The sequence below is a fragment of the Mesoplodon mirus genome (assembly GCF_964341445.2).
Source record: "Mesoplodon mirus genome assembly, chromosome: 2".
NCBI classification, from domain to species: Eukaryota; Metazoa; Chordata; class Mammalia; order Artiodactyla; family Ziphiidae; genus Mesoplodon; species Mesoplodon mirus.
This window is the reverse complement of record NC_138977.1, coordinates 119,917,301-119,941,347: the sequence shown is the minus strand read 5'-3', so window position 1 is coordinate 119,941,347 and position 24,047 is coordinate 119,917,301. Positions and strand designations below refer to the sequence as shown.

The 24,047-nt window shown below is 45.6% G+C and overlaps 1 protein-coding gene across 2 annotated transcripts in view; it reads left to right on the top strand.

The window, feature by feature from the left end:
• DISC1 (DISC1 scaffold protein) overlaps positions 1-24,047 on the top strand; it is a 368,262-nt gene that overhangs the window by 54,915 nt on the left and 289,300 nt on the right. For both annotated transcript variants that reach the window (XM_082638731.1, XM_082638730.1), the window contains exon 3: positions 8,287-8,356. In XM_082638731.1, coding sequence (XP_082494857.1) covers positions 8,287-8,356 — 70 coding nt within the window. The remainder of the gene's footprint in view (positions 1-8,286; positions 8,357-24,047) is intronic.

Here is a 24,047-nt window from a genome sequence, read left to right as displayed (position 1 = left end):
TTGGGGCCAGGGAGCAGGGGAGATGCAGCTGGCTGGTGTGTGGACAGGGTTGAGGGATATAAACACAGTGTTGCTCTGAACTGGCGGCGATCCAGAGCTGCTTCTGCGTTTACAGCACTCATGTTGTACTGTAGTCGTGGGAACTTCTGACATAGAGTCGGGAGACTTTGTTTCTGGTCGCTAAACCTCTCAGCCCCTCAGTTTCCTTATTTAGAGCCGATAACACCACACGGGATTGTTCTGTGGTTCAAGTGGGAATGTAAGTGCTTTGGGAATTGGGACAGGCTGTATAGATGTCAGTCCTAGCATCATGATGTTGCTGTCCAGCCAGTTATCTGAGGGGTGGGTACACCTGGGAGTAGGCAGGGGTGTTCTATGCCGAAGAGTTCCCAGAGAAACCCGGGCAGAGGCGCTTTGTGGTGAACCATTGGCTCGTCCTGTTGAAAGACTGTTTTTCTTCTGGGGTGTGTGCATGAGTATGTGTGTGCATGTATATGTGTGCATGTGTATGTGTGTGCGTATGGGGGCACGTGTACGTGTGCGCACCTGTGTGTGTGGCATATGTACACGTAAGCAGGGAAGTAGAGCCCATCTTATCAGGATTTGGAAGGAGTACCTGAAAATGTGAGGCTCAGGTTCATTTACAGCAACTGATCTCATTTACCCTCGATCCCTTACCTGTGGCCTGATGTTTCTGGCCCCGTCCCTGTTTGTCCTGTCCCAGTCCAGCCATTGATTTGTCACCCAGGGAGACAGTGCAACCAGGCCAGCGTGGGGTCTCTGTTCCCAGGTGATGCGTGGAATCTTTGAGACAGATGTGTTCCGAACGGACGCCACTGTCTTCCCCACCAAACCCGCTCTAACGGGCCTTGCTGTTGATCTGTTATTGTCGATTCGAGTTAATACAATCCATCCGGCTCCTGAAAGGAGCTGCAGCCTCTTCGACACCTCCCTGCACCTTGCTCCCCACCTCTGCTCCATCTCCAAGCTCCGTCAGTCCTGCAGCTAACCCGCTCTCGCGGTCATGGCCACGGCCCCTGCCTGGTTCAAATCCTTACCTTTCACTTGGGTCCTGCAGCAGGTTCCTGATGTAGTTACCTTCCTCCAGTGTCTCTCTTCCCCAGTTCATCCTCTGCGTGGCCAGCAGCGTTATCTTTGGGAACACTGCTGGGATGGCGTCATTCCTTGGCTTAAAGCCTCGGGTGGTTTGTTGCTTCTCTCGGACGGTCTCCAAATTCCTCATCCTGATAATCGAGACCTTTCCCGACCTGCTCCAGCTGCCCGGCTATCCAGATGCCTTACTGCTGCCGGCTCAGCCACCGGGGGCTGCTTCCTGTTCCTGTGCCTCTGGCCTCTGCCCGGAATGACCTTCCTGCACTGTGCCACCTGCCCAGCTCTCCTTCTCCCTTTTGGTGTGACTTCAAAGCCACTTCCATGTGAGAACTCTCTTACTGCCCGAGACCAAATGATTCCCTCCATCCTCTTCCGTTCCCACAGCCCTTTGCACGTGCCCCATTACAGCACTCGTCACGTTAATAATCCTTTGTTTGGGGTCCAAGTTCCTCACTTGACCATGAGCTCCTTAGCTACAGGTCACTTTGCTTAGACATTTTTGGATGCCTGGTGCCTCGCATACTGCCTGGTGCTTGATTAACTTCTAGTTTTAGTGAAATAATTTATCTTGCTAAGATGGGACACAGGTATCTAATTGACAGATTTCTTGGATTGACTGTCTGAGACATAAGGAGAGATGCTGAGAGTTGCACCTACAAGGATCCAGACACTCAGTAGAGGTTTGCACCATTGTGCTTTTCAGACTCTAAATGCCAATTTCCAACACTTTATTTCTGAGAGCTTTAAAAAAAAATCTCGGTAACATATCTGCATTTCTCCGTTTCAAATATCCATGTTTTGACCCAAGCCAAGCAAAAGTAGAATGCGGTTATAAAGACTAGCCTCCCTACCTCCCAAATAACTAAACAGACAGAAACTTGCTTGGCAATGGGTCCGCTGCAGTCAGTTCACAAGATCTGGCCCCCTGGGTTTTGGTGGCACCAATAGTTTTTCCCTTCCTTTTAACTCTTCTTACCCAGATGTAGATCATGTCCTCCTGTGAACCTAGGAGTTTTGGTAAATTGGAGTCTGTGAAACCCTGAGTAGATGTGCTCTCTGGGGGCCCAGCTGTGCCACAGGTTCACCATGCCAGTCTCTGCACCACCGAGACACTGTGGGGCCCGGGAGCTGGAATTCCAGGGTCTGTGGCTGGGGAGAACCACCTTGACTCACCTTTTGGATTTCATGATTTTTAGTTGTAAAAAGAAAGAAAACCCACCCTAGATATAGCTCTTCTTTTGTCCTTGATTGCCCACATGCAGCTTTTAAAAATGAATAATTGGTCATAACCCACTGGAGAGTTATTTTGTGGGGTCTTGGTTACTGCTGGGTCACCTGTGGGCTTGCACTCCTGGCAGGCTGGTGGGACTGCCTGGGTGGTAGCCCGGTGCTTTCCTTTCCTTGCTGTGTGACCTGAGGTCATTTGCTTCACTGTTCTGTGCCTCAAGACGCTCTTGTAGAAGGTGGAGGTAACCACAGCCCCTACCTCATTAGATTGTCGTGAGGATTAAAGTGCCCATCCATGCGCAGGGCTTCAGACCGGTTCTGGTACCTAGCAAGAAACCAGAAGATTGCTCATTACATCATTAGAGAAATAGCTCAGATTAGGAGAATTTGAATTCTCATTTGAATTAATTCAAATTAATTCAAATTTGAATTCTCCTAATTCAAATTAGGAGAATTTGAATTCAAAAAAGAATTCAGTCGTCTCCCCACAGTTCACATTAAACTCGTATCTTGTCTCGAATGGTAGGCTCTGGACACAGTTTATCTGTTGTTTAAGTATCTTTGTTTATGGTAATCCAGCACCTGGACAGCGAGAAACATGATGCTGCTTCCACCGATTTGAATGTCTGATGTGTGGAGAGGGATGACCTTTATTCAGGGCGGTGGGAGTGACAGAAGGGACTCGTGCCAGGGTATAGGACTAATAGGAAGGCAGATTTTGCTTCAGGTGGAGGAAGAGGTTCCTGACCATGGAGTTGTGTGTGATGAGGGAGACCTTGCTTTTTCCATTATGTTTGTGCGGAGACCCCAGATTGCTCATTTGGGCTACAGGACTGGGGAGAGGTTTGGGCTCTTCCAAAAGGTCCCTTGAAAGATTGGGATTCTAGTGTTCCGGCACCTTTCAGATGTTATATTCTACTTCCTTCACCCCCTTTCCCCTCTCCTTAAGTAAAAATGCAAATCTCAGGAATTTGAGTTTTAGCTCCTTTTAAATACAGTCCATCCTCCGTATTCGCGGATTCTGTATTTGGGAATTCACTTACTTGCTCAGATTTATTGAAGACCAAAGTCAGTGCTCACAATGCTTTGCTGGTCGTTTGTGGACATGCACAGAATGGCTAAAAATTTGAGCCACCCGACATGCAGTTTCTAGTTGAGGTCTTGTTTCAGCTCAGACTGTAAACTAGTGTCCTTTTGGTGGACTTTTTTTTTTTTTTCCCACATCTTTATTGGAGTACAATTGCATTACAGTGGTGTGTTAGTTTCTGCTGTACAGCAAAGTGAATCAGCTCTATATACACAAATATCCCCATATCTCCTCCCTCTTGAGCCTCCCTCCCACCCTCCCTATCCCACCCCTCTAGGTGGTCACAGAACATCGAGCTGATCTCCCTGTGCTATGCGGCTGCTTCCCACTAGCTATCTGTTTTACATTTGGTAGTGTATATATGTCCATGCCACTCTCTCACTTTGTCCCAGCTTACCCTTCCCCCTCCCTGTGTCCTCAAGTCCGTTCTCTATGTCTGCGTCTGTATTCCTGTCCTGCCACTAGGTTCATCAGTACCACTTTTTTAGATTCCGTATATATGCGTTAGCATACCGTGTTTGTTTTTTCTCTTTCTGACTTACTTCACACTGTATGACATACTCTATGTGCATCCACTTCACTACAAATAACTCAGTTTCTTTCCTTTTTTGGCTGAGTAATATTCCATTGTATATATGTACCACATCTTCTTTATCCAGTCATCTGTTGATGGACATTTAGGTTGCTTCCATGTCCTGGATATTGTAAATAGAGCTGCAATGAACATTGTGGTACATGACTCTTTTTGAATTATGGTTTTCTCTGGGTATATGCCCAGTAGTGGGATTGCTGGGTCGTATGGTAGTTCTATTTTTAGTTTTTTAAGGAACCTCTATACTGTTCTCCATAGTGGCTGTATCAGTTTACATTCCCACCAACAGTGCAGGAGGGTTCCCTTTTCTCTGGTGGCCTTTTTTTTTTTTTTTTTTCAAATTTGGTATAAAGTTTTTTAAAAAAATTTATTTGTTTTTATTGGAGTCTAGTTGATTTACAATGTTGTGTTAGTTTCAGGTGAGCAGCAAAGTGATTCAGTTTTTTTTTTTTTTTTTTTTTTTTTTTTTTGCGGTACACGGGCCTCTCACTGTTGTGGCCTCTCCCGTTGCGGAGCACAGGCTCCGGACGCGCAGGCTCAGCGGCCATGGCTCACGGGCCTAGCCGCTCCGCGGCATGTGGGATCTTCCTGGACCGGGTCACGAACCCGTGTCCCCTGCATCGGCAGGCGGACTCTCAACCACTGCGCCACCAGGGAAGCCCAGTTGTTTTTTTTTTAAATTTTTATTTGTAGTGCCATGCTTTTCACATGTTTTGTTTTCTTTTTGTTGGTGATGTCACTGTTTAAGCTGGCCCCCGAGCACAGGGCTGGCAGTGCTGACTGGTGCTCCTGAGCTCAAGAAGGCTGCGATGTGTGTAGTGGCGAAAATGCGTGTTAGGTGAGCCTCGTTCAGGTGTGAGTCGTTGTGCTGTTGGCCGTGAGCTCAATGTTAATGAGGCGGAAATAAATATCAAATACGGCATCTTTAAACCGAACCACACATGAAACAAGATTATGTGTTGATCAGTTGGCAAAATATTGTGACCTAACCCAGTATTTCCCCTGGAAGCTGTGGTTCAGTATTTGCTAACTGAGCATTCCCAGCGATTCTATAGAACATAATGATCACGCCTGAGAATCGACTACATTTTACACTGTTTAGGAATAGCCACCCAGGGACATTGCCAGGAGTTGGGTGGGGCTGAGAAAATCACAATGAAAGGAAGTGCTCACTGGGGTGCAGAGGAGGGAAGTGGGGAGGGCCCTGCGTGCTGGGTCCCACCTGAGGTTGTGGAGCTGGAAGAAACGGAGAGAAAGTGCCTGCCTCACCTGGGCTGTGTCACTGGATAAGACACGCACATCGGTGGCTGTGCTTCCAGCCAAGATGGACATTCACGCGCATCCCAGGGCATCAATTCAGGGTCCTACCGGGATAGCTGGGTGAGGGGGTTAGGTGAGGTGGGCACTGGTTGTCAATCTTTCTTTGACCTTCTTTCCTGTATTTCTTCTGCGTCAACTCTAGGGTTGAATAACCCCATCATTTGGATGTGGTGGTGGTGATGCTATAACTTCACATGGCAATTGAACCTGTCCTCCATCCCTAATATGTGGGACTAAGTGACTGGCACAATCGGTACCTGTCCCATGGACCAACTCAAGGATAAACATATTTATTTACTCATTCTTTCATTCCTTCGGGAAGCGTTTGCCTACTACTCATCGTACAATACTTTGTGCCTGGCTTTGGAGGCTGTATTAGTTGGAGTAGGTTAGTAACAGGCAGCATTGCAATACGAGAGGCTTCACGTGACACAGCTGTGCTTCTTGCCTACACGTCATGTTCCGCAGGGTGGCTGGGGGCTCTGCTCCACCCCTGAGCGCACAGGCCCCTCAGTCCCTGAGATGAGGAGAAGGCTGAGGGATCCACAGGAGCGGTTCCGTGCTGCAGTGCACGAGCCACCTGGGTCCCTTCCATTCACACCCCGTTAAGCAGGAACTGGGAGGGGAGGAAGTGTAATCCTTCCGGGAGCCCAGGTCAGCGGAGAACTAGGTAAGGGTGACCGCTGCCATTTTCTACATGGATGCAAAGTAGTTTTTGCCCTCCAGCTGCTCAAGGTTGGATGGAGTGCACAGACACAACTAAAAGGTCCCGTATGCTAAAGAGCCCACACGCGGCCACGAAGATCCCGCGTGCCACAACCAAGACCCAGCTCAGCCAAGTAAATAAATAAATGTTAAAAAAACCCCACAATGCAACAAAACAAAACACAACAATAGCTGTCACCTGGTGTGATAAGTACTAAGACAACTTCTTGTAACTCCATCCTTCAGTGGCTCAGACCCAAAACCAGACAGCATCCTGTTCTTTCTCACCCCACACATGAGATCTCGTAGCGAATCCTGTTGGGCCTGTCTCCCACCAGTTGTCTTCTGAGCATATCCACGATTGGATCACTTCTCATCACTTCACCGCTCCCGCTAGAATCCAAGCTACCGTCACCTCCTTCCTGGGTTATATCCAGGACCTCCTCCCTGGCCACCCGACTTCTGCCCTTGCCCTTGGCAGTCAGGAGGAAACCGTTCAAACATATAGCCCATCATGAACTCTTTCGCTCAAAGCCCCCCAGCAGCTCCTATGCCCCTCAGAGTGAAATCAGAACTTTTATTTATTTATCTATTTATTTATTTATTTAGGCTGCATTGGGTCTTCGTTGCTGTGCGCGGACTTTCTCTAGTTGCAGCGAGCAGGGGCTACTCTTGGTTGCGGTGTGTGGGCTTCTCATTGCGGTGGCTTCTCTTGTTGCAGAGCACAGGCTCTAGGCGTGTGGGCTTCAGTAGTTGTGGCCCGTGGGCTCAGTAGTTGTGGCTCGCGGGCTCTAGAGCGCAGGCTCCGTAGTTGTGGCGCACGGGCTTAGTTGCTCCGCGGCATGTGGGATCTTCCTGGACCAGGGCTCGAACCCGTGTCCCCTGCATTGACAGGCGGATTCTTAACCACTGCGCCACCAGGGAAGCACCGAAATCGGAACTTTTAAATGTTTAAATGTCATGTTTCTTTGTCCCACATTCGTCATTACCCCTCTGACCTCATCTCCTACAATTTCCCCTTTAACCAAGCCTCTCCAGGCCCAGTGTCCTCCTGCTCTACTTTGCTGAGCCCAGAGCACTGCTGCCTGGAGCCTTTGTGCCAGCTCTTCTCTCTCGTGGAACGTGTTTCTCGCGGAGAGCCTCACGGGTCACTCCCTAACCACGTATATGCATCTTTGCTCAGATGGCACCTTCTCAATGAGATTTGCAACCCCATAGTCTGCCAGCATTCCTGACCCCCCTGACGTGGTTCTACTTTTTCCTTCTTTCATAATGCTAATCCATTTCTAAGGCTCCATAAAACTTACTTATTATGTTTACTTTTTGCCTTCCTACACGAAATTGTAAGGCTAGAGGGCTAAGAATTTTGTGCTGTTATCTGCAACCCCTCAAACACTGCCTGACACTTATAGTCAATATTTGTGAAATGGCTCGGATCTTGTGAATAAGTACAAGTACAGGTGATGATGGCCAGAGACAGGAAGGACTTTTAACATGGACTGGCGGGGGTGACACCTGAGCCAGGTGTGGAAGGAGAGGTAGGTGTGAGCTGGGAAAGGATGGGAGGAAGCAGGTTTTCAGGGAGCAAGCTTACATCCACTCACCCATAGGCTAAAAATCTCCCTGCAGAAAATCCCGGGGCCTCCTGTTGAGAAGAGAAATAATTACAAATGAACACGTTGGTGATTCTCAGACAAGTGATGGGATCGTTGAGTCCACAGGCGTGTTAAGCAAGACAGCACCCCTTTCTGTAATGGAAGGGGTGTGAACCGTAGGACGTCTTTGGTAAAGTCCTTCTTTTCATTCTTGCCTAGCCCTCAGCCTGTCAAGTTGAAGTTCATGCTTTTCTTCTCTTGGTTTCTCTTCTAATGTTGGTGTGTTTACTTCCATAATTTTAATGTGGTGTTTTGAACAGGAACCCTTTGGTCAGGTCAGGAAATTTGTATTCCTTTTTATTATGCATTTTTCACACAGGTAAGGGTACAGCGTGATGTTTTTGTTTAAAATAACATTCTAACTCTTTTTGTGGATTTTATGCTCAAATTACACTGTATAACTTTTTTTTTGGAGAAACAAATGCATCTGGCATCGAAAAAACGTACATTTGTGGTTCTTTTTTTAAAGGAGAATAAAGTGGTTCAGCTTCGAAATAGTTTCTAAGTGTTCTTAGCTTTAGCAAAATAAGTTTGTGTGAATGCGATTGTAATTTGGTTTTCCTTTTTTCCCCTTCAAACCAACATAGGTAAAATCCTTAGGATTAAACCTTCAGAAACTTCAAGAAAAAGCGGTTGAGGAAGATGATTATGACAAGGGTGAGTTTTACTTTGCTTATTGCTTCTTTCTTCCTTTTTCCCATAATGTCCAATTTCTCTTTCCCTTCTTACTTACCCCTATCCTCCACACCCCAAATGAATCACGTAATCTGGTCCTTTGATCACCTCCACTCAGTAACAGTTGACTATTTTACAGCACTGTTATTTTGTGGATTTCAAAGCCCTTGATGAGCAATAATCCTTTGGGTCATAAGTATAACTTTATTGATTGTCCAGAAACACTCTGAGTACTGGCACAATATAAGTTATATTAACTCATCACCTATCTACCTAAGGTGTGATATATCTAAACGTTATTCACGAATTGGAAAATGTTTGTTGAACACCTACGGTGTGCTCGGCACTGTGGAAGGAATAGGAGAGTAAGGTGGACACAGTATCTGACCTTGGGATGCCTGTGAGTATGAGCCTTCATGGAGCTTTCTGACTTCATGCTCTCGGGGACCAGGTGTAGGAGATGGGATGAGCTCAAGAGATGATGCCAGGTTGTGCCAGTGGGCACGAATGTATCCAAATTCCCATGTAGATGGCCTGAAGTAGCCAAGCTGGAAAGGAGAAGTCATAACATAAAGACGGAAGAGTTGGTCAGAAGCCCGAAAAAACAGAATGAGGCACCCAAATAGGAGTTGGGTCATAGCAGACGAGGGCAGTCATGGCAGCCGAGTGGACACAGGGTGGAGTATGTGCAAGGGAAGGTCGCAGGTATGGTTGGCTTGGGAAGGATTTTAAGGACGCAGGTGCCGACTGCAATATCTCACCCCCATTTCTGCTGGGTCAGGGGAAAAGAGAGGGCCTAAAAGGACTTCCAGCTTCCCCCAGCCACTCATGAACTTGAGGTAGACTGCTGGTGGTAACCAAGCTTAGCACACCGACGTTTGGTCTGGAAATAATGTAGATCTAAGGATCCCCAGGAAGCTGGGTAGCCTTGAGGTTTGGTCTTCAACCTCATGGGCCCATATTCTGGTTTCCCAGGGGATTCGTCACAGACCATTAGGAAATGGGGCGCTACAGGAATGGGGTGAGCAACTTCCACAAGGAGGGTGCAAATCCTATTCTAGGAGACATCCAGAGCTGATGCTGTCTGGAGTCCTCATACACCTTTGGGGTGGGGCTTAGAGAGTGATGGGGGGTGGGAGGAAGGAGAGGAATTTGGGGATGGAGGCGGAACTCTGTAAACTCTGCCACTTCTCTTTGACAGGCCGTTTCGATTTCAGAATGAGGCCAGATGGAGGATGAGGGGTGTGGGAGAGGAAGCAGGTCCGAGGCTTGGGGAAGTAGCCCGTTCCCCCCGCCCAGCTGTAGACCAAGAGCAGATGAGCTGTTCCTGGACCAGGGTGCCCCTGGGGGCTTCTGTCTCCGGAAGACAATTACACCTAGGTTTTGAGGCTCCCAGGTGTGGCACACGTTTATTTTCTCTTCCATGGGCTCAGTCTTGGTTCCTTTAACAACACGGCTCTCTCTGTAACACACAAAGCTTCTGACACAGGTGGAAAACCACGCCCTCTTTTTCTGATCAAGGAAAACTCGGACATTCTGGACGTGGTTCTCTCGATGGGCTTCATTAAATGAAGGCCTCACTTCTTTAGTCTTTTCTCCAAATGTCCCTGAAACACCTCAGGGGACGAGGTTGAACGGGACACACCTCACAGGGAAGCTAAAAGGATAAAGGCACCTGTATCCAGTGTTTCTGTCTATCTTTTTTTTTTTTTTTTTTTTTGCTGTACGCGGGCCTCTCACTGCTGTGGCCTCTCCCGTTGCGGAGCACAGGCTCCGGACACACAGGCTCCGCGGCCATGGCTTGCGGGCCCAGCCGCTGCGCGGCATGTGGGATCTTCCGGGATAGGGGCACGAACCCGTGTCCCCTGCATCGGCAGGCGGACTCCCAACCACTGCGCCACCAGGGAAGCCCCTGTCTATCTTTTTTCCTTGTTTGTATGTCACTGTGTACCGAAGGAAAAGTTTTGGGGTAGGCCCAGCACTCTGTGCTTTACCAAGCCTTCCAGGTGATTGGGGTGCATGTTGACATTTGGGCAAACGCTGGCGTAGGACTTTCCTCCATGGAGAATCAGGCCTGTGGTACAGTGGCCAGCTGAGTCCGGCAGGTGGGGTTCAGTCCATGGGCCGTGTCCCTCCTGGTGGAGGTGGCAATGTATCTAGGCCCTAAGGGGTGAGTAGGATATGCTGGAAGGGCATTTTACAGAAGGGCCAAGAGCTGGAAGAGCCACCACTGCTATAAGCCACCATCCCAAAGTCTGCTTGCCTTGAAAAGAGATTTGAAACTGGCTATTGTCTGAAACGGATCGCTGCAGGGCCCAGTGCATGGACATGGACTAGCACATAGTAGGTGATCAATAAATTCCCATAAACTGATTGCTATGGCATTAGGGAAGTTTGGACAGCGTTGAGGTGGAGAGCTTGTTGTCATGAGATTTGTTGAGATAGGATTTGAATACAATTTCCTTTCTCCTCTAGTTTATGCAGGGTTACTAATAAACATTTTCAGAGTTGCTGAGAATTTCTTGCCACTCAGCATTTAGTCTTCGTGTGGGCTCCCTTCTTCTGTTAGGAGCAGCTGTGCTCTGTCTCTGGGGACGGCATCTGCCGGTGTCCACGAGGTTAGCCAGTAGCATCTAGAGGGTGACCTTATCCCCTTGGTTTTTTTTTGCTTTTCTCTCTTTCTTTCTAGATTCATTCATTAAAATGACTTTGTGTTCCAGAGCAAGGAGCCATAAGCCCAGAATAGAAAGTTCCATGTTTTATCTCATTAAAGGGCTGGCAGAGTTACCCGCTGATGCCTTGTGGGGAAACCTTTTCAGGCCTCTAATTACATCTCTCCCTCACTAGGGAAGGAAGATGAATATTTCCTTATATTCTTGCATAAAGCTGGGAGAGCTTGGGAGAAAAAGAATGTTGCTCTTTGGTATGTGCTTAGGGTCTTTCTCCTAGAGGCTCAAAATGCTCATCGGTTTCAGCGCATTACTGCTTTTCCCATGTCCACTGGGGGGCAAGGATGAGACCTCAGAGTCCCACAGTGGGAGACACTGCCGTCCAGAGATGGGGGAGGAGCGACCAGGGTCTGTGATGTGCTGGGAGGGAGAAAAGGAGAGCGTGGACCATGATTTTCTTTCTCTCTTTCCCTCCTTCCCTCCCTCCCTTCCTTTCTTTCACCTTCAAAAATTTTTTTTAATCTTTTTTTTTAAACTTTTAATTTTATGTTGGAGTATAGCCGATTAACAATCTTGTGATAGTCTCAGGTGCACAGCAAAGTGACTCAGCCATACACAAACGTGTATCTAGTCTCCCCCAAACTGCCCTCCCATCCAGGCTGCCACATAACATTGAGCAGAGTTCCCTCTGCTGTACAGTAGGTCCTTGTTGGTTATCCATTTTATTGAATAAATATAGCAGTGTGTACATGTCAATCCCAAACTCCCTAACTATCCCTTCCCTCCACCCTTCCCCGCTGGTAACCATAAGTTCATTGTCTAAGTCTGTGATGGACCACGAATCCTAGTTGTTCCTGCGTGGATCTGTGGGCTCTCACACCCCCTGCCCTCCCGTGTCCCCCAGTGACCATGTCCGCTTCCCAAGCGCACAAGGCGAGGTTGTGCATAGGTGAGTGCTGCACTTAAGTGACTCGTATCACTGTGCTGCGTCGCAGAGCTGGCCTTCCTCTTGTCTAGACTTTCCTTCTCGGAGTGAAGAATGGCCAGCACTGACTTCCCTTCTCTCTCCTTGTCTCAACCAATAGTCATTGTGACAAAATTCTAGCACAATAAAAATGTGAGGCATTGAGAGAAAAATGATCACAGCAGAGGCCAAGCATGAAACTGTGCTAGAAAGTGGCTGGCTCTGGCTTCCCTGGTGGCGCAGTGGTTGAGAGTCCGCCTGCCGATGCAGGGGACACGGGTTCATGCCCTGGTCCGGGAAGATCCCACATGCCGCGGAGCGGCTGGGCCCGTGAGCCATGGCCGCTGAGCCTGCGCGTCCGGAGCCTGTGCTCCGCAACGGGAGAGGCCACAACAGTGAGACGCCCGCGTACCGCAAAAAAACAAACAAAAAAACAGAAAGTGGCTGGTTCTTGTCTAAGTTGCCATCATTTTCTTTTTTTTTTCTGAATTCTTTCTTTAGCAAGATTTCTCTATCCACAGTGGCTCTTTGGTGAGTGTGCAGATTATCCAAGCCAACACCCCTTTCTTTCACGGGGACCCCACTCTGAATGTCCTCCCGTGGCTTCCTGAAGTTTAATGCCTTCTCGTCTCAGAACTCAGACGTGACTGAGCACAGAGAAAACCCATGGATTCCTTTTCACCACATTTCATCCGAGCCTAGGAAGCAGAAAACAAGCTTGAGTGGAATCTGGTCATTTTTATACCCGCAGGACAGCAGAGTCAGTGGGAGGTGGGTACCATGCTGGGGTCCCCAGAACAGAAATGTGACTCTTGGCAGCCTGTACTGTTTTTTGTGTTCTGACTTGAAAAGAGCTGCCCTGAACTCCGATGTGAATGTGGGTGCAGCGTCTGTTCACAGCCTCCTGCCCACACCGTTCCCTCCTCTCCCCACCTCCCAGGGTCTGGAAACATCATCCTTCTGGCACGTTATCCACAGGGCTCACCCTCCGTTGCTCTGAGGGGTGCTTGCAGTGTCTCCCCTTGTCCTGGGATGATGAGGCTTCCATTAAACACACAAACAGAAGCTCAAATCTCAAGTAGGTGTTACTCAACTGATTGCACCCTTATCACTTGTGAAAAATGCCAGCACAAGAACCATCCAAGTCACCATCAACTGAGATCTTGGCCAGTTCCCGGGAGGAGGTGTCACCACCCTCTTTGTCAGGCGAGGCCACGGGAGCTGCTCAGAGAGGACCAGCGTGTGCTCCGGCCGTCCTTCTGCTTTGCCTCCGGCCTTGCTGGGTCTAAAGCATCTTGCATCCCAACGTGGAAAACAGCTTTGTAGGAGCTGTGGGGATAAAACCTAGCTAGGAAGGTTTTGGATTCTGGAAACTCTTATTTATATGACCACTGGGGAAGGGACGGATGAGGGCTCCACACTGGGCATGCATCAGGAAAACGGTCCATGAATTTTTCTAAAACCATTAGGTTACTAGGAGATGAGCACTTGTATTCATTCAGGGTTTTTCTTTAGCATCATTCTCACAAGAATGAAAGCTTGTGTGTCTGCCTCCTATTTTAGGTAAAAATTAAAAATTGGGAGACAGGCGAAACGTAAAAACAAATGCTGCAGAATGAGAATATGTACGATATGCCATTTACATCCCTTGGTTACATTGTCTTAGGGTCTTTTCCTCTTTATAGGAGAATTTCTGATTCTGTGAGCTAAGGGCAGAGATCTCAGCCAATGGTGGCTTTTAGCGTCACTGTTTGTGTGTGCAGGTTTGGGTGCTGGCATTTTTCATGCGTGCTAAGGGTGCAGTCAGTCACGTAACACCTACTTGGGATTGGAGCTTTGTGCCCAGACCCAGAGAGTTTATCTACATATGATATCTATCCCTTTCATTTGTAGCAGATTAAAGCATGATTTCACCGTGATGCTGTTTCTTCCCCGTGTTCCAGCTGGGTGCACACCCAGCTCTTTCTGTGTTGGCGTTAAGTGTGGGATGTTAGATCCCCTGGTGCTCTGGGGGTAGAAGCACAGGGGAGCGGATGTCCCTCTTCATGACCACATCACAGGTCTCTAGGTGGCCTCTGCTTTGCTTCCCCAGTTGTGAGGAAATTGGTCTGCCCTGCGAGGATCACGTGGGGTGTGGTCACGGTCATTATTCATGATGAAACCTGACAGCTCCAAGGTTAGATGTGCTGCTGAATACCAAACACCAAGACAAAAAAAATTCTCTTTTTCCACCTCCTCTGTCTAATTAGTTGGAACTTGGACACACTTTCTTGCGGGCTGAACTGCAGCACTTTTTTTTTTTTTTTTTTTTTTTTTTTTTGCGGTACGCCGGCCTCTCACTGTTGTGGCCTCTCCCGTTGCAGAGCACAGACTCCGGACGTGCAGGCTCAGCAGCTGTGGCTCACGGGCCCAGCTGCTCCGCGGCATGTGGGATCCTCCCAGACTGGGGCACGAACCCGTGTCCCCTGCATCGGTAGGCGGACTCTCAACCACTGCGCCACCAGGGAAGCCCTGAACTGCAGCACTTTTTAAACTGGTGTTAGTAGGTGGTTGTGCTGGTAGTGGACACATCTTCCTCTCTCTCTGTGTACGTGTCTGAAGCTCTGCAGGTGACACCAATCTCTCAAGCTGGAGAGTCTGGTTGATGCAGCAGGAGGGCAGGCAGGAAGTTCCTCCTGTGCTGAAGCTGCTCCCATAGTTTTTCTGTGTTCCTGCCTCTCTCCTAGAGTGGCTGACAGGCTGGCTGGGATCCCAGGGCAACAGGCTCACCTGCGGGAATGCTCCATCTGGGTCCAAGGAGCTCAGCTGCTCTACAGGTGGCCCAACAGGACAAGGCAGTGACTTAGATTATCTGGGGCCAGCTCACTGGAGTACAGTGATCACCACTCTTGTAAGGGCATTCAGGACTGTACAAATGTCAACAATTTCACTTTTTCAAGTGAAATTGAAACTTCAGCTATTTTCAAGGAGCATTTCCCTTCTGTCTGCCAACTGTGAAGTAGCCAACACACCTGGAAGGGATGTGTCTGTGATTGGGGCAAAAGCCTAAACAGGACTGAATCTTCTCACTACAATGATTTCAGGTCCAAACTCTGTTTTCAGTACAAATGGTTGACTTTCCTTTAGCAGGAGGAATGTGCTAGTTACTTGGGCTGCCATAACAAAGCACCACAAGACTGGGCGGCTTAAACAACAGACATTTACTTCTCACAGTTCTAGAGGCTGGAAGTCCAAGATCAAGGTGTGGGCAGGGTTGGTTCCTTCTGAGGCCTCTCTCCTTGGTGTGTAGATGGCCGTCTCCTGTGTCCTCACATGGTCTTCCCTTTGTATGTGTCTCTGTCCTAATCTTTTCCTCTTATAAGGACACCAGTCATATTAGATTAAGGCCCACCCTAATGACTTCATTTTATGTAAGACCCTGTCTCTAAATACAGCCACATTCTGAGGTCTTAGAGGTTAGGATTTCAAAATATAAATTTTGGGAGCACACAGTTAAGCCCATAATGAGAGGCCTAATGGACTTAGGGCAGAGTTAAATACTAAACACATACAGGTATTTCTACAAATGTTTGAATACTTTGGTTTGACCACTCTGTGGTCATATGAAGACATTTGATAGAAAAGTTAAAAAAAAGGGGAAATTCTGTGACTTGAGTAAGTGGGTTGACAATTCCTTTCCCTGTGCACAAAGGAGCCTGGCTGTTACTGGCATCTTGTTTTGTCCAAAACTCCACAGCAAGTTAAGAGCAGAGCCTGGCTCTTAAGCCAGTACATCATGTACATCACTCTTTCACATGAACAACTATTTACTGAATATTTGCCAGGTTTTCCAGGCTGTGGTGAACCAACACGTGTGTAAGAGATGACCTCCCCTCAAGGAATGTTAGCTTAGTTGGGATAAATGATATGTATATAAATATGTGAAAGTTCAGTTAACATTAGAATTGGTTTTTTTGTTTGTTTGATTTTTGTTTTGCATGAGGACCTCTGCTTTCAAGAGGAAGAGACCCCATTTAAACTAATGCCAGAAGAAAAGAGGATGGGGTGACTGGGGTCAGGGGATCAAGGGTGTTAGGACCCTCACTTTTCTCTCTGTTGTTTGACTTATTCTCTCAAACCACTTGTTTCACTTATCTGTTGCTTCATGTGGTAGGCTGAAACATGGACCCCTCTAAAAGACAGCCACATCTTAGTCCCTGGAATTTGTAGATATTACCTTATTTGGAAAAGGGTTTTTGCAGATATAATTCAGTTAAGGATCTTGAGATGAGGAGATTATCCTGGATTATTTGGCTGGGCCTTAAATGCCATAACATGTGCCCTAATGAGAGTGAGGCAGAGGGAGATTAGACAAACAGAAGATGAGGAGGTGATGTGACCACAAGCCAAGGAAAGCTGGCTGCTGCTGGAAGTTGGAAGAGGCAAAAATTATTTGAAAAAGTACCTAAGCAGATGGGCCACTACAGCTTTCAACCATAAAAAAGCCCCGCAAACCCAGAAAACCATGGGGAAGGAGGAGAAGCTAATTTCTAGAGTTACCACATTACTTAATATGTTACCAAATATTTAAATGTCTGATTTTCAACAAAATATCAAAAGGCATACAAAGAAATAGGAATACATGGCCCATTGAAAGAGATAAAATAAATGGACAGAAACCATTCCTGAGGAAGCCCAGGCATTGGATTTATTGGCTAAAAATTTAAAGCAGTTATTGTAATGATGTCCAAAGAGCTAAAGGAAACATGGACATAGAACTAAAGGAAATCAGAAAAATGATGTACAAACAAAATGAGGATATCAGTAAAGAGATAGATATTACAACAAGGAATGAAATAAATTCTAGAGTGGAAGAGTATAATAAAGTGGATATTCACTAGATAGGTTCAACAGAAGAGTCAACCAGGCAGAAGAATGAATAAGCAAACTTGAAGATACAACAATTGAAATTTTTAAGTCTGAGGAGTGGAAAGAAGAAAGAATGAAAAAAATTGAAGGTGGCCCAAGAGACCTCTGGGACATCATCAAGCAGAGCAACATATACCTATGGGAGTCCCAGAAGAAGAAGAGAGAGAAGAGTAGAAGAATATTTGAAAAGATAATGGCTGCACACTTCCTAAATTTGATGAAAGACATGAATCTAAAAATTCAAGTACTAAATGAACTACAAGTAGGATAAACTCAAAGAGACCCACATGGGAACACATTATAATCAAATTGTCAAAAGCCAAAGACAGAATCTTGAAAGCAGCAAGAGAGAAGCAACTCATCACATGCAAGTGATCCTCCATAAGACTGACAGCAATTTTCTCATCAGAAACCATGGAAACCAGAAGGCAGTGGGAAGATATATTTAACATGTGGAAAGAAAAAAAATTGTCAATCAGGAATTCTATATCCAGCAAAACTGTTCTTTAAAAAAATGAGGGAGATATTAAGACATTCCCAGATAACAAAAGCTAAAGGGGTTCTTTACCACTAGACCTGCCCTGTAAGAAATGCTAATGTGAATCCTGCAGGTTGCAGTAAAAGGACACTAGACAGTAACTTAAAGCCATATGAACAAATAAAGAATTCAATCATGGCAAATACATGGGCAATTATAAAAACTAGTATTATTTTTGGTTTATAACTCCACTTTTTATTTTCTACATGATTTAAAAGACAAATGCATAACATTTATAATTTATAAAATTCTAAGTTATGTTATTATAAAATTATAAATCTATTTAAAAGGATGTAATTTGTGACAATAATAATGCAAAGGGGGAGCATGGAACTGTATAGGAGCAAAGTTTTTGTAAGCTATTGAAGTTAAGTTGGTATCAATTTGAATCAGATTGTTGTAACTTTAGGATAGTAAATGCAATCCACATGGCAACCACAAAGGACTATCAACAAAATATACACAAAAGAAAATGATAAATCAAAACAGTTCAGTACTAAAAAATCACCTAAACATAAAAGAATACAGTAATGGAGGCAATGAGGGACAAAAAGAAGACATGCAGAAAATAAACAACAATGGCAGAAGTAAGTCCTTCCTTATCAATAATTACTTTAAATGTAAATGGAATAAACTTTCTAATAAGAAGGCAGAGATTGGCAGAATGGATACTAAAAAAATGATCCACCTATATGCTGTCTAAAAGAGACTCACTTTAGACCCAAAAGACCCGAAGACACAAATAGATTGAAGTGAAAAAAATGGAAAAGAATATTCCACGCGAATAGTAGCCAAAAGAGAGCTGGAATGTCTATACTATCACACAAAATAGACTTTAAGTAAAATACTGTTACAAGCGATAAATGAAGCATCATATATTGATAAACGTATTAACTTCTCAAGAAGCTCTAACAAGTTTCAACATATATACCCCAAACAAAAGAGCCCCAAAACATATGAAGCAAATATTGACAGAATTGAAGGGAGAAATGGTTCTGCAACCGTTGGAGACTTCAGTATGCCACTGGTGGTTGATGCTGACTGTCTACTGGTACCTGGCTGGGACCATGGCTGGATCACTTACCTGTAGCCTTTCCATGTAGCTGCTTGGCTTCCTTATAGCATAGTGATGGCATCCTGAGAGAGAGAGATCTAGGCAAAAACTATCACTTATTGTGGACAACCTTGGAAGTCGGGTAGTGTTAACTACTGTTGCATTCTATTCCTTAGAAGTGAGTCACTAAGGGTGGCCCATACTGAAGCACAGGGTCATTAGACTCCATCTGTTGATGGGAGGAGGGTCTAAAGAATTTGTGGGCATCTTTAATTAATTAATTAATATTTTATTTAAAAATTTTTATTGGAGTATAGTTGCTTTACAATATTGTGTTAGTTTATACTGTACAGCAAAGTGAATCAGCTATACATATACATATATCCCCTCTTTTTTTGATTTCCTTCTCATTTAGGTCACCACAGGGCATTGGGTAGAGTTCCCTGTGCTATACAGTAGGTTCTCACTAGTTATCTATTTTATACATAGTATCAGTAGTGTATATATGTCAATCCCAATGTCCCAATTCATCCCACCCCTCGCTTCCCCCATGGTGTCCATACGTTTGTTCTCTACGTTCTCTACGTCTGTGTCTCTGTTTCTGCTGTGTAAATAAGATCGTCTCTACCAATTTTTTCAGATTTCACATATATGCGTTAATGTACAATATTTGGTTTTCTCTTTCTGACTTCACTCTGTATGACAGTCTCTATGTCCATGCATGTCTCTACAAATGACCCAATTTCGTTCCCTTTTATGGCTGAGTAATACTCTGTTGTACATATGTACCACATCTTCTTTATCCATTCCTCTGTTGATGAACATTTAGGTTGCTTCCACATCCTGGCTATTGTAAATTTGTGGGCATCTTTTTAAACCACCACAGACTTCCCACTATTCTCAGATGCTCTGACATTCTTTCCATGTGCAAAATATACTCATTTCCTCTCAAGACCCCTCAGAGTTCTCATATATGAAGGCATCAGGCTCAGGCTTGATGAGTACAGGTCTAACTCAGGTACAGGTGCAGGTGAGGCTCCTTAGGTGTGATTCCTTGAGCATGGCTTCTTGAGTTCAGTTTCTCTGGATGATCTGAACACCTGTGCACTAATAAGATAGGCAGCCCCCATCATCCCAAACTACGATGGTGGGACCGGCATAGGATAACTGCTAAAGATACTTGTTCACGAAGGGGCAAGTGGGAGGCACCCAGCAGCCACTGGTGCATAGCAATTCTGAAATCCACCTGTGGTCAGTTCCTTGATTAGGGTTTAGGCCTACTGCCTGGAAATGATTTTCTAGGCTCTGACCTCCGGGCTCTTGGTTCTACACTCTGAGTCATGCTTCCTTTTCCATAAAAGTAGCCTGCTTCCCACTCATACAGGTTTGGGGGTCCAAATGCCTTTTTTTTTCCTTTTTGTAATTTCTCTGTTCTTTTCCAACTTGGCAAATTTTTTTAAAAATTTATTTATTTTGAGGTGCTTTTGGGTCTTTGTTGCTTCGTGTGGGCTTTTCCTAGTTGCGGTGAGCAGGGGCTGCTCTTTTTTGTGGTGCGCAGCCTTCTCATTGATGTGGGTTCTCTTGTTGCGGAGCCTGGGGCTCTAGGCATGCGGGCTTCCGTAGTTGTGGCATGTGGGCTCAGTAGTTGTGGCTCGCAGGCTCTAGAGTGCAGGCTCAGTAGTTGTGGCGCATGGGCTTAGTTGCTCTGCAGCATGTGGGATCTTCCTGGACCAGGGCTCGAACCTGTGTCCCCTGCATTGGCAGGCGGATTCTTGACCACTGCACCACCAGAGAAGTCCCCGTTTTGGGTTTTAAATGAATCCATTTATAATCTCCATCAGACAAAAGCTATACCCACAAATATCTTCAAGATAAGCCTCTTTTTTCAGGCTTCCTTTAAGGCTTGGAGGGGCAGAGGGTAAAGCTCCTCAGAAGTCTTAATTGGCTGTTCGACTATTTGAAAGGGTCTGTGATGCGCTACCTTAAATCTTTCTGTGGTCTTAAAAAGGGTTTTACAGTTTATGTCCTTGGCCTCATCTTTTGACCATATTTTCCTGACAGCAGTCTGGATTTGATCTTTGCCTGGAAGCTGTTTCTTAATCTTAGCATCATTTGTCATCCAGAAAGGCTGGGAATAAGAAATAATTTGAATTTCAAGCCCTGTAAGATCTGGCTCCTTTATGGTAACAGTTATGTCTTTGGCTTATTTCTCTCTTCTTACGTTATACTATGGGGAGTGAGAAGCAGCCAGGTGGTCCCTTGGAAGTTGGTTTCAAAGTAAATCTAGAACTTAAAAGTTTTCAAATAAAAAAGCCGCTAAACAAGGCACTTTCCAGTTTCCAATAACATTTTCCTTCCTTTCCTTTACTTCCTCCTCAGTAGCCTCCTCAAGATCCTTCTTGCTTCTCCTAACCGTCTCTTCAAGGCCCTTCCAACTTCCATGCAGCTCCCCAGCCCCAAACCTATTGCCATGTGTTTGGTTCTTTGTTACAGCAGCACCGATATGGCACCAAAATCCTTTTCCCGTTATCTGTTGCTGTGTAACAAACTGCCCCCAAGCTTAGTGGCTTATCAAAACAACAACATATATTGTGCTCAAAAAATCTGTAATTTGGGAAACTCTCAGCCGAGATAGCCCTTCTTTGCTCCATGTGGCATTAAGTGGGGCCTGTGATCATGTGAAGGCTTGATTTCAAGTCTGGCAGTTGGTGCTGGCTGTGAACTGGGGCTCAGCAGGGGCTACGGCTCATGGGGCTGCTTGGCTTCCTCACAACGTGATGGTGAATGTAGGGAGAGACAGAGAGAGAAAGAGAAAGGGAGGCAGCTGAAGGAAGCTCTGTCATCTTAAAAAAGTTTTTTTTTTAATTGAAGTATCAATATAGTTGATTTATAATGCTGTGTTACTTTCAGGTGTACATCAAAGTGATTCAGTTATACATATATATGTACATATATATGTGTGTGTGTGTATATATATTTCAGATTTTTTTTCCTTTATAGGTTACTACAAGGTATTGGATACAGTTCCCTGTGCTATACAGTAGGTTCTTGTTGTTTATTTTATATATAACAGTGAGTATCTGTTAATCCCAAACTCCTAATTTATCCCTCCCCCCTCCTTTCCCCTTTGGTAACCATATGATTGTTTTCTATGTCTGTGAGTCTGTTTCTGTTTTGTGAATCAGTTCATTTACAATGAGGTATCACCTCACACCGGTTAAAAAGTCTACAAATAATAAATGCTGGAGAGCGTGTGGAGAAAAGGGAACCCGCCTACACTGTTGGTGGGAATGTAAATTGGTGTAGCCACTATGGAAAACAGTATGGAGTTTCCTTAAAAAACTAAAAGTAGAGTTACCATATGATCCAGCAATCTCCCTCCTGGGCATATACCCAGAAATTCAAAAAGATACATGAACCCCAATGTTCGTAGCAGCACTAGTTACAATAGCCAACATATAGAGGCAACCTAAGTGTCCATCAGCAGAGGAATGGATAAAGAAGATGTAGTGTATACACACACACACACACACACACACACACATATAGGCAATGGAATATTACTCAGCCATGAAAAGGGATGAAATAATGCCATTTGCAGCAATATGGATGGACCTAGAGATCCTGTCATCTTTTATGACCTCATCTAAAAAATTATGTGGTGTCAATTCTGCTACATCCTATTCATTTGAAGCAAGTGACCAAAGTTAGCTCACCTTCAAGGGGAGAGGAAGTAGACCACTTTTCATTGGAGGTATGTTTTAAAATGATCACACCACTTCATTCCACGTGGCAATTCAAGGCTTTTGTGCTAACAGGACCATGACTAGAGGAAGATGGGAACCTCCCTCCTTGGATCCAGTACAAAAACTTTCAGGGAGAGCTTGGGTTAGGTGCCAACTTCTTTTGGACCACTTACTGCAGCTAAAGTGGTGAGGTACCACCGTTAGCCAAGCATGTTTACCTGTCTGTGTCTGTGATGAGGTGGGGCTCATCTGTTACGAGAAGATGATGTGGCCTAGCAGATAAAAATGGTATCCAGGACACTTAATGCTGAGTGAAACGCACACACATGAAGGTAACTAAGAATGATTGCAGGGCTTCCCTGGTGGCGCAGTGGGTAAGAATCCACCTGCTAATGCAGGGGAAATGGGTTCAAGCCCTGGTCCCGGAAGATTCCACATGCCACAGAGCAGCTAAGCCCGTGTGCCACAACTACTGAGCCTGCACTCTAGAGCCCGCGAGCCACAGCTACTGAGCCCATGCGCCGCAACTACTGAAGCCCGCGCACCTAGAGCCCGGGCTCTGCAACAAGGGGAACCACCGGAATGAGAAGCCTGCGTGCTGCAGCGAAGAGTAACCCCCGCTCGCCGCGACTAGAGAAAGCCCGCACGCAGCAACGAAGACCCAATGCAGCCTAAAATAAATAAATAAAATAAATAAATAATTAAATAAAAAGAATGATTGAGAGCAATGTGAATTTCAAAATGAGGGATGTTAACAACATGCAAGACGATTACGATGAAAACACTCGCCAGAGTTCATTCATTTAGTCAGGAAGCATCGATTGGATGCCCACGTTTTCCCAGCACTGCTGGATGGTGAGGAGTGAGTCGGATTACACACAGTCCCTCCGCAAACCTGCTCTCACAGATTGCCTCTTATTAGAGATTTTACAGAGGCTTTTGTCCTAATCCTCCCAGGGAAGCAAGGTAACCTTTGATTTGTCTCTGACTGTGGCAGCACCTAGGGGGGCTTTATGTGTTGGACTCAGGACCAGTTCAATCCATCAGCAGGTTACTTTATATATATATGTATAATGTGGGGCTGATTGGCTCACATCCTGTCACTGAATTGATAGATGGGTGAATTCAGTTGGCAGGATCAACTCTTCTAGTTCTACATGAAGTGACAATTAGAAATAATTTACTTTTTTTTTTAACATCTTTATTGGAGTATAATCGCTTTGTGATGTTGTGTTAGTTTCTGCTGTATAGAAATAAGTTACTGTTACTCAACCTGTGAGAGTCAGTAGTTAAAAACACCTTCGGGAGCTGTGAAAAATTTATCGAGTGTTTATTTACATATTTAGTTTCAATTCTGTATATTTTTAGTTGAGGTGTAATTTACTTACAGTGAGCTGTGAAGTGTTTACTCACCAGCTCAGCAGGCAGAATGGAGAGTCCCGGAGGTGGGCGAGGAGACCCAGGGTCAGTGTGGTGGTGCCCTTTCGTCCTGTCATCTGTCCTTGGGCACCAGCTTGCTCCTGGATAAACCAGGAATAGCACAGGGATTACCCTGTGCTGCTGTGTGGGTGGAAGGTTAACCACGATAATGGTTAATGTGGATATGTGGGGTGCGTGGTACACAGATATCGATGGATTGCTCATTCCCTTTTCTTTCTTTGCCCACCCTTCACCCTCATCCCACGTACCTGGGTACCACGTGTTGGAAAATGCTGTGTAGAGTGTGGCTGCTTCTGAATAACCTCTCTGCCAGCAGTTAGCATCAGTAGCATGCAGAAAATAAGATAGAATGAT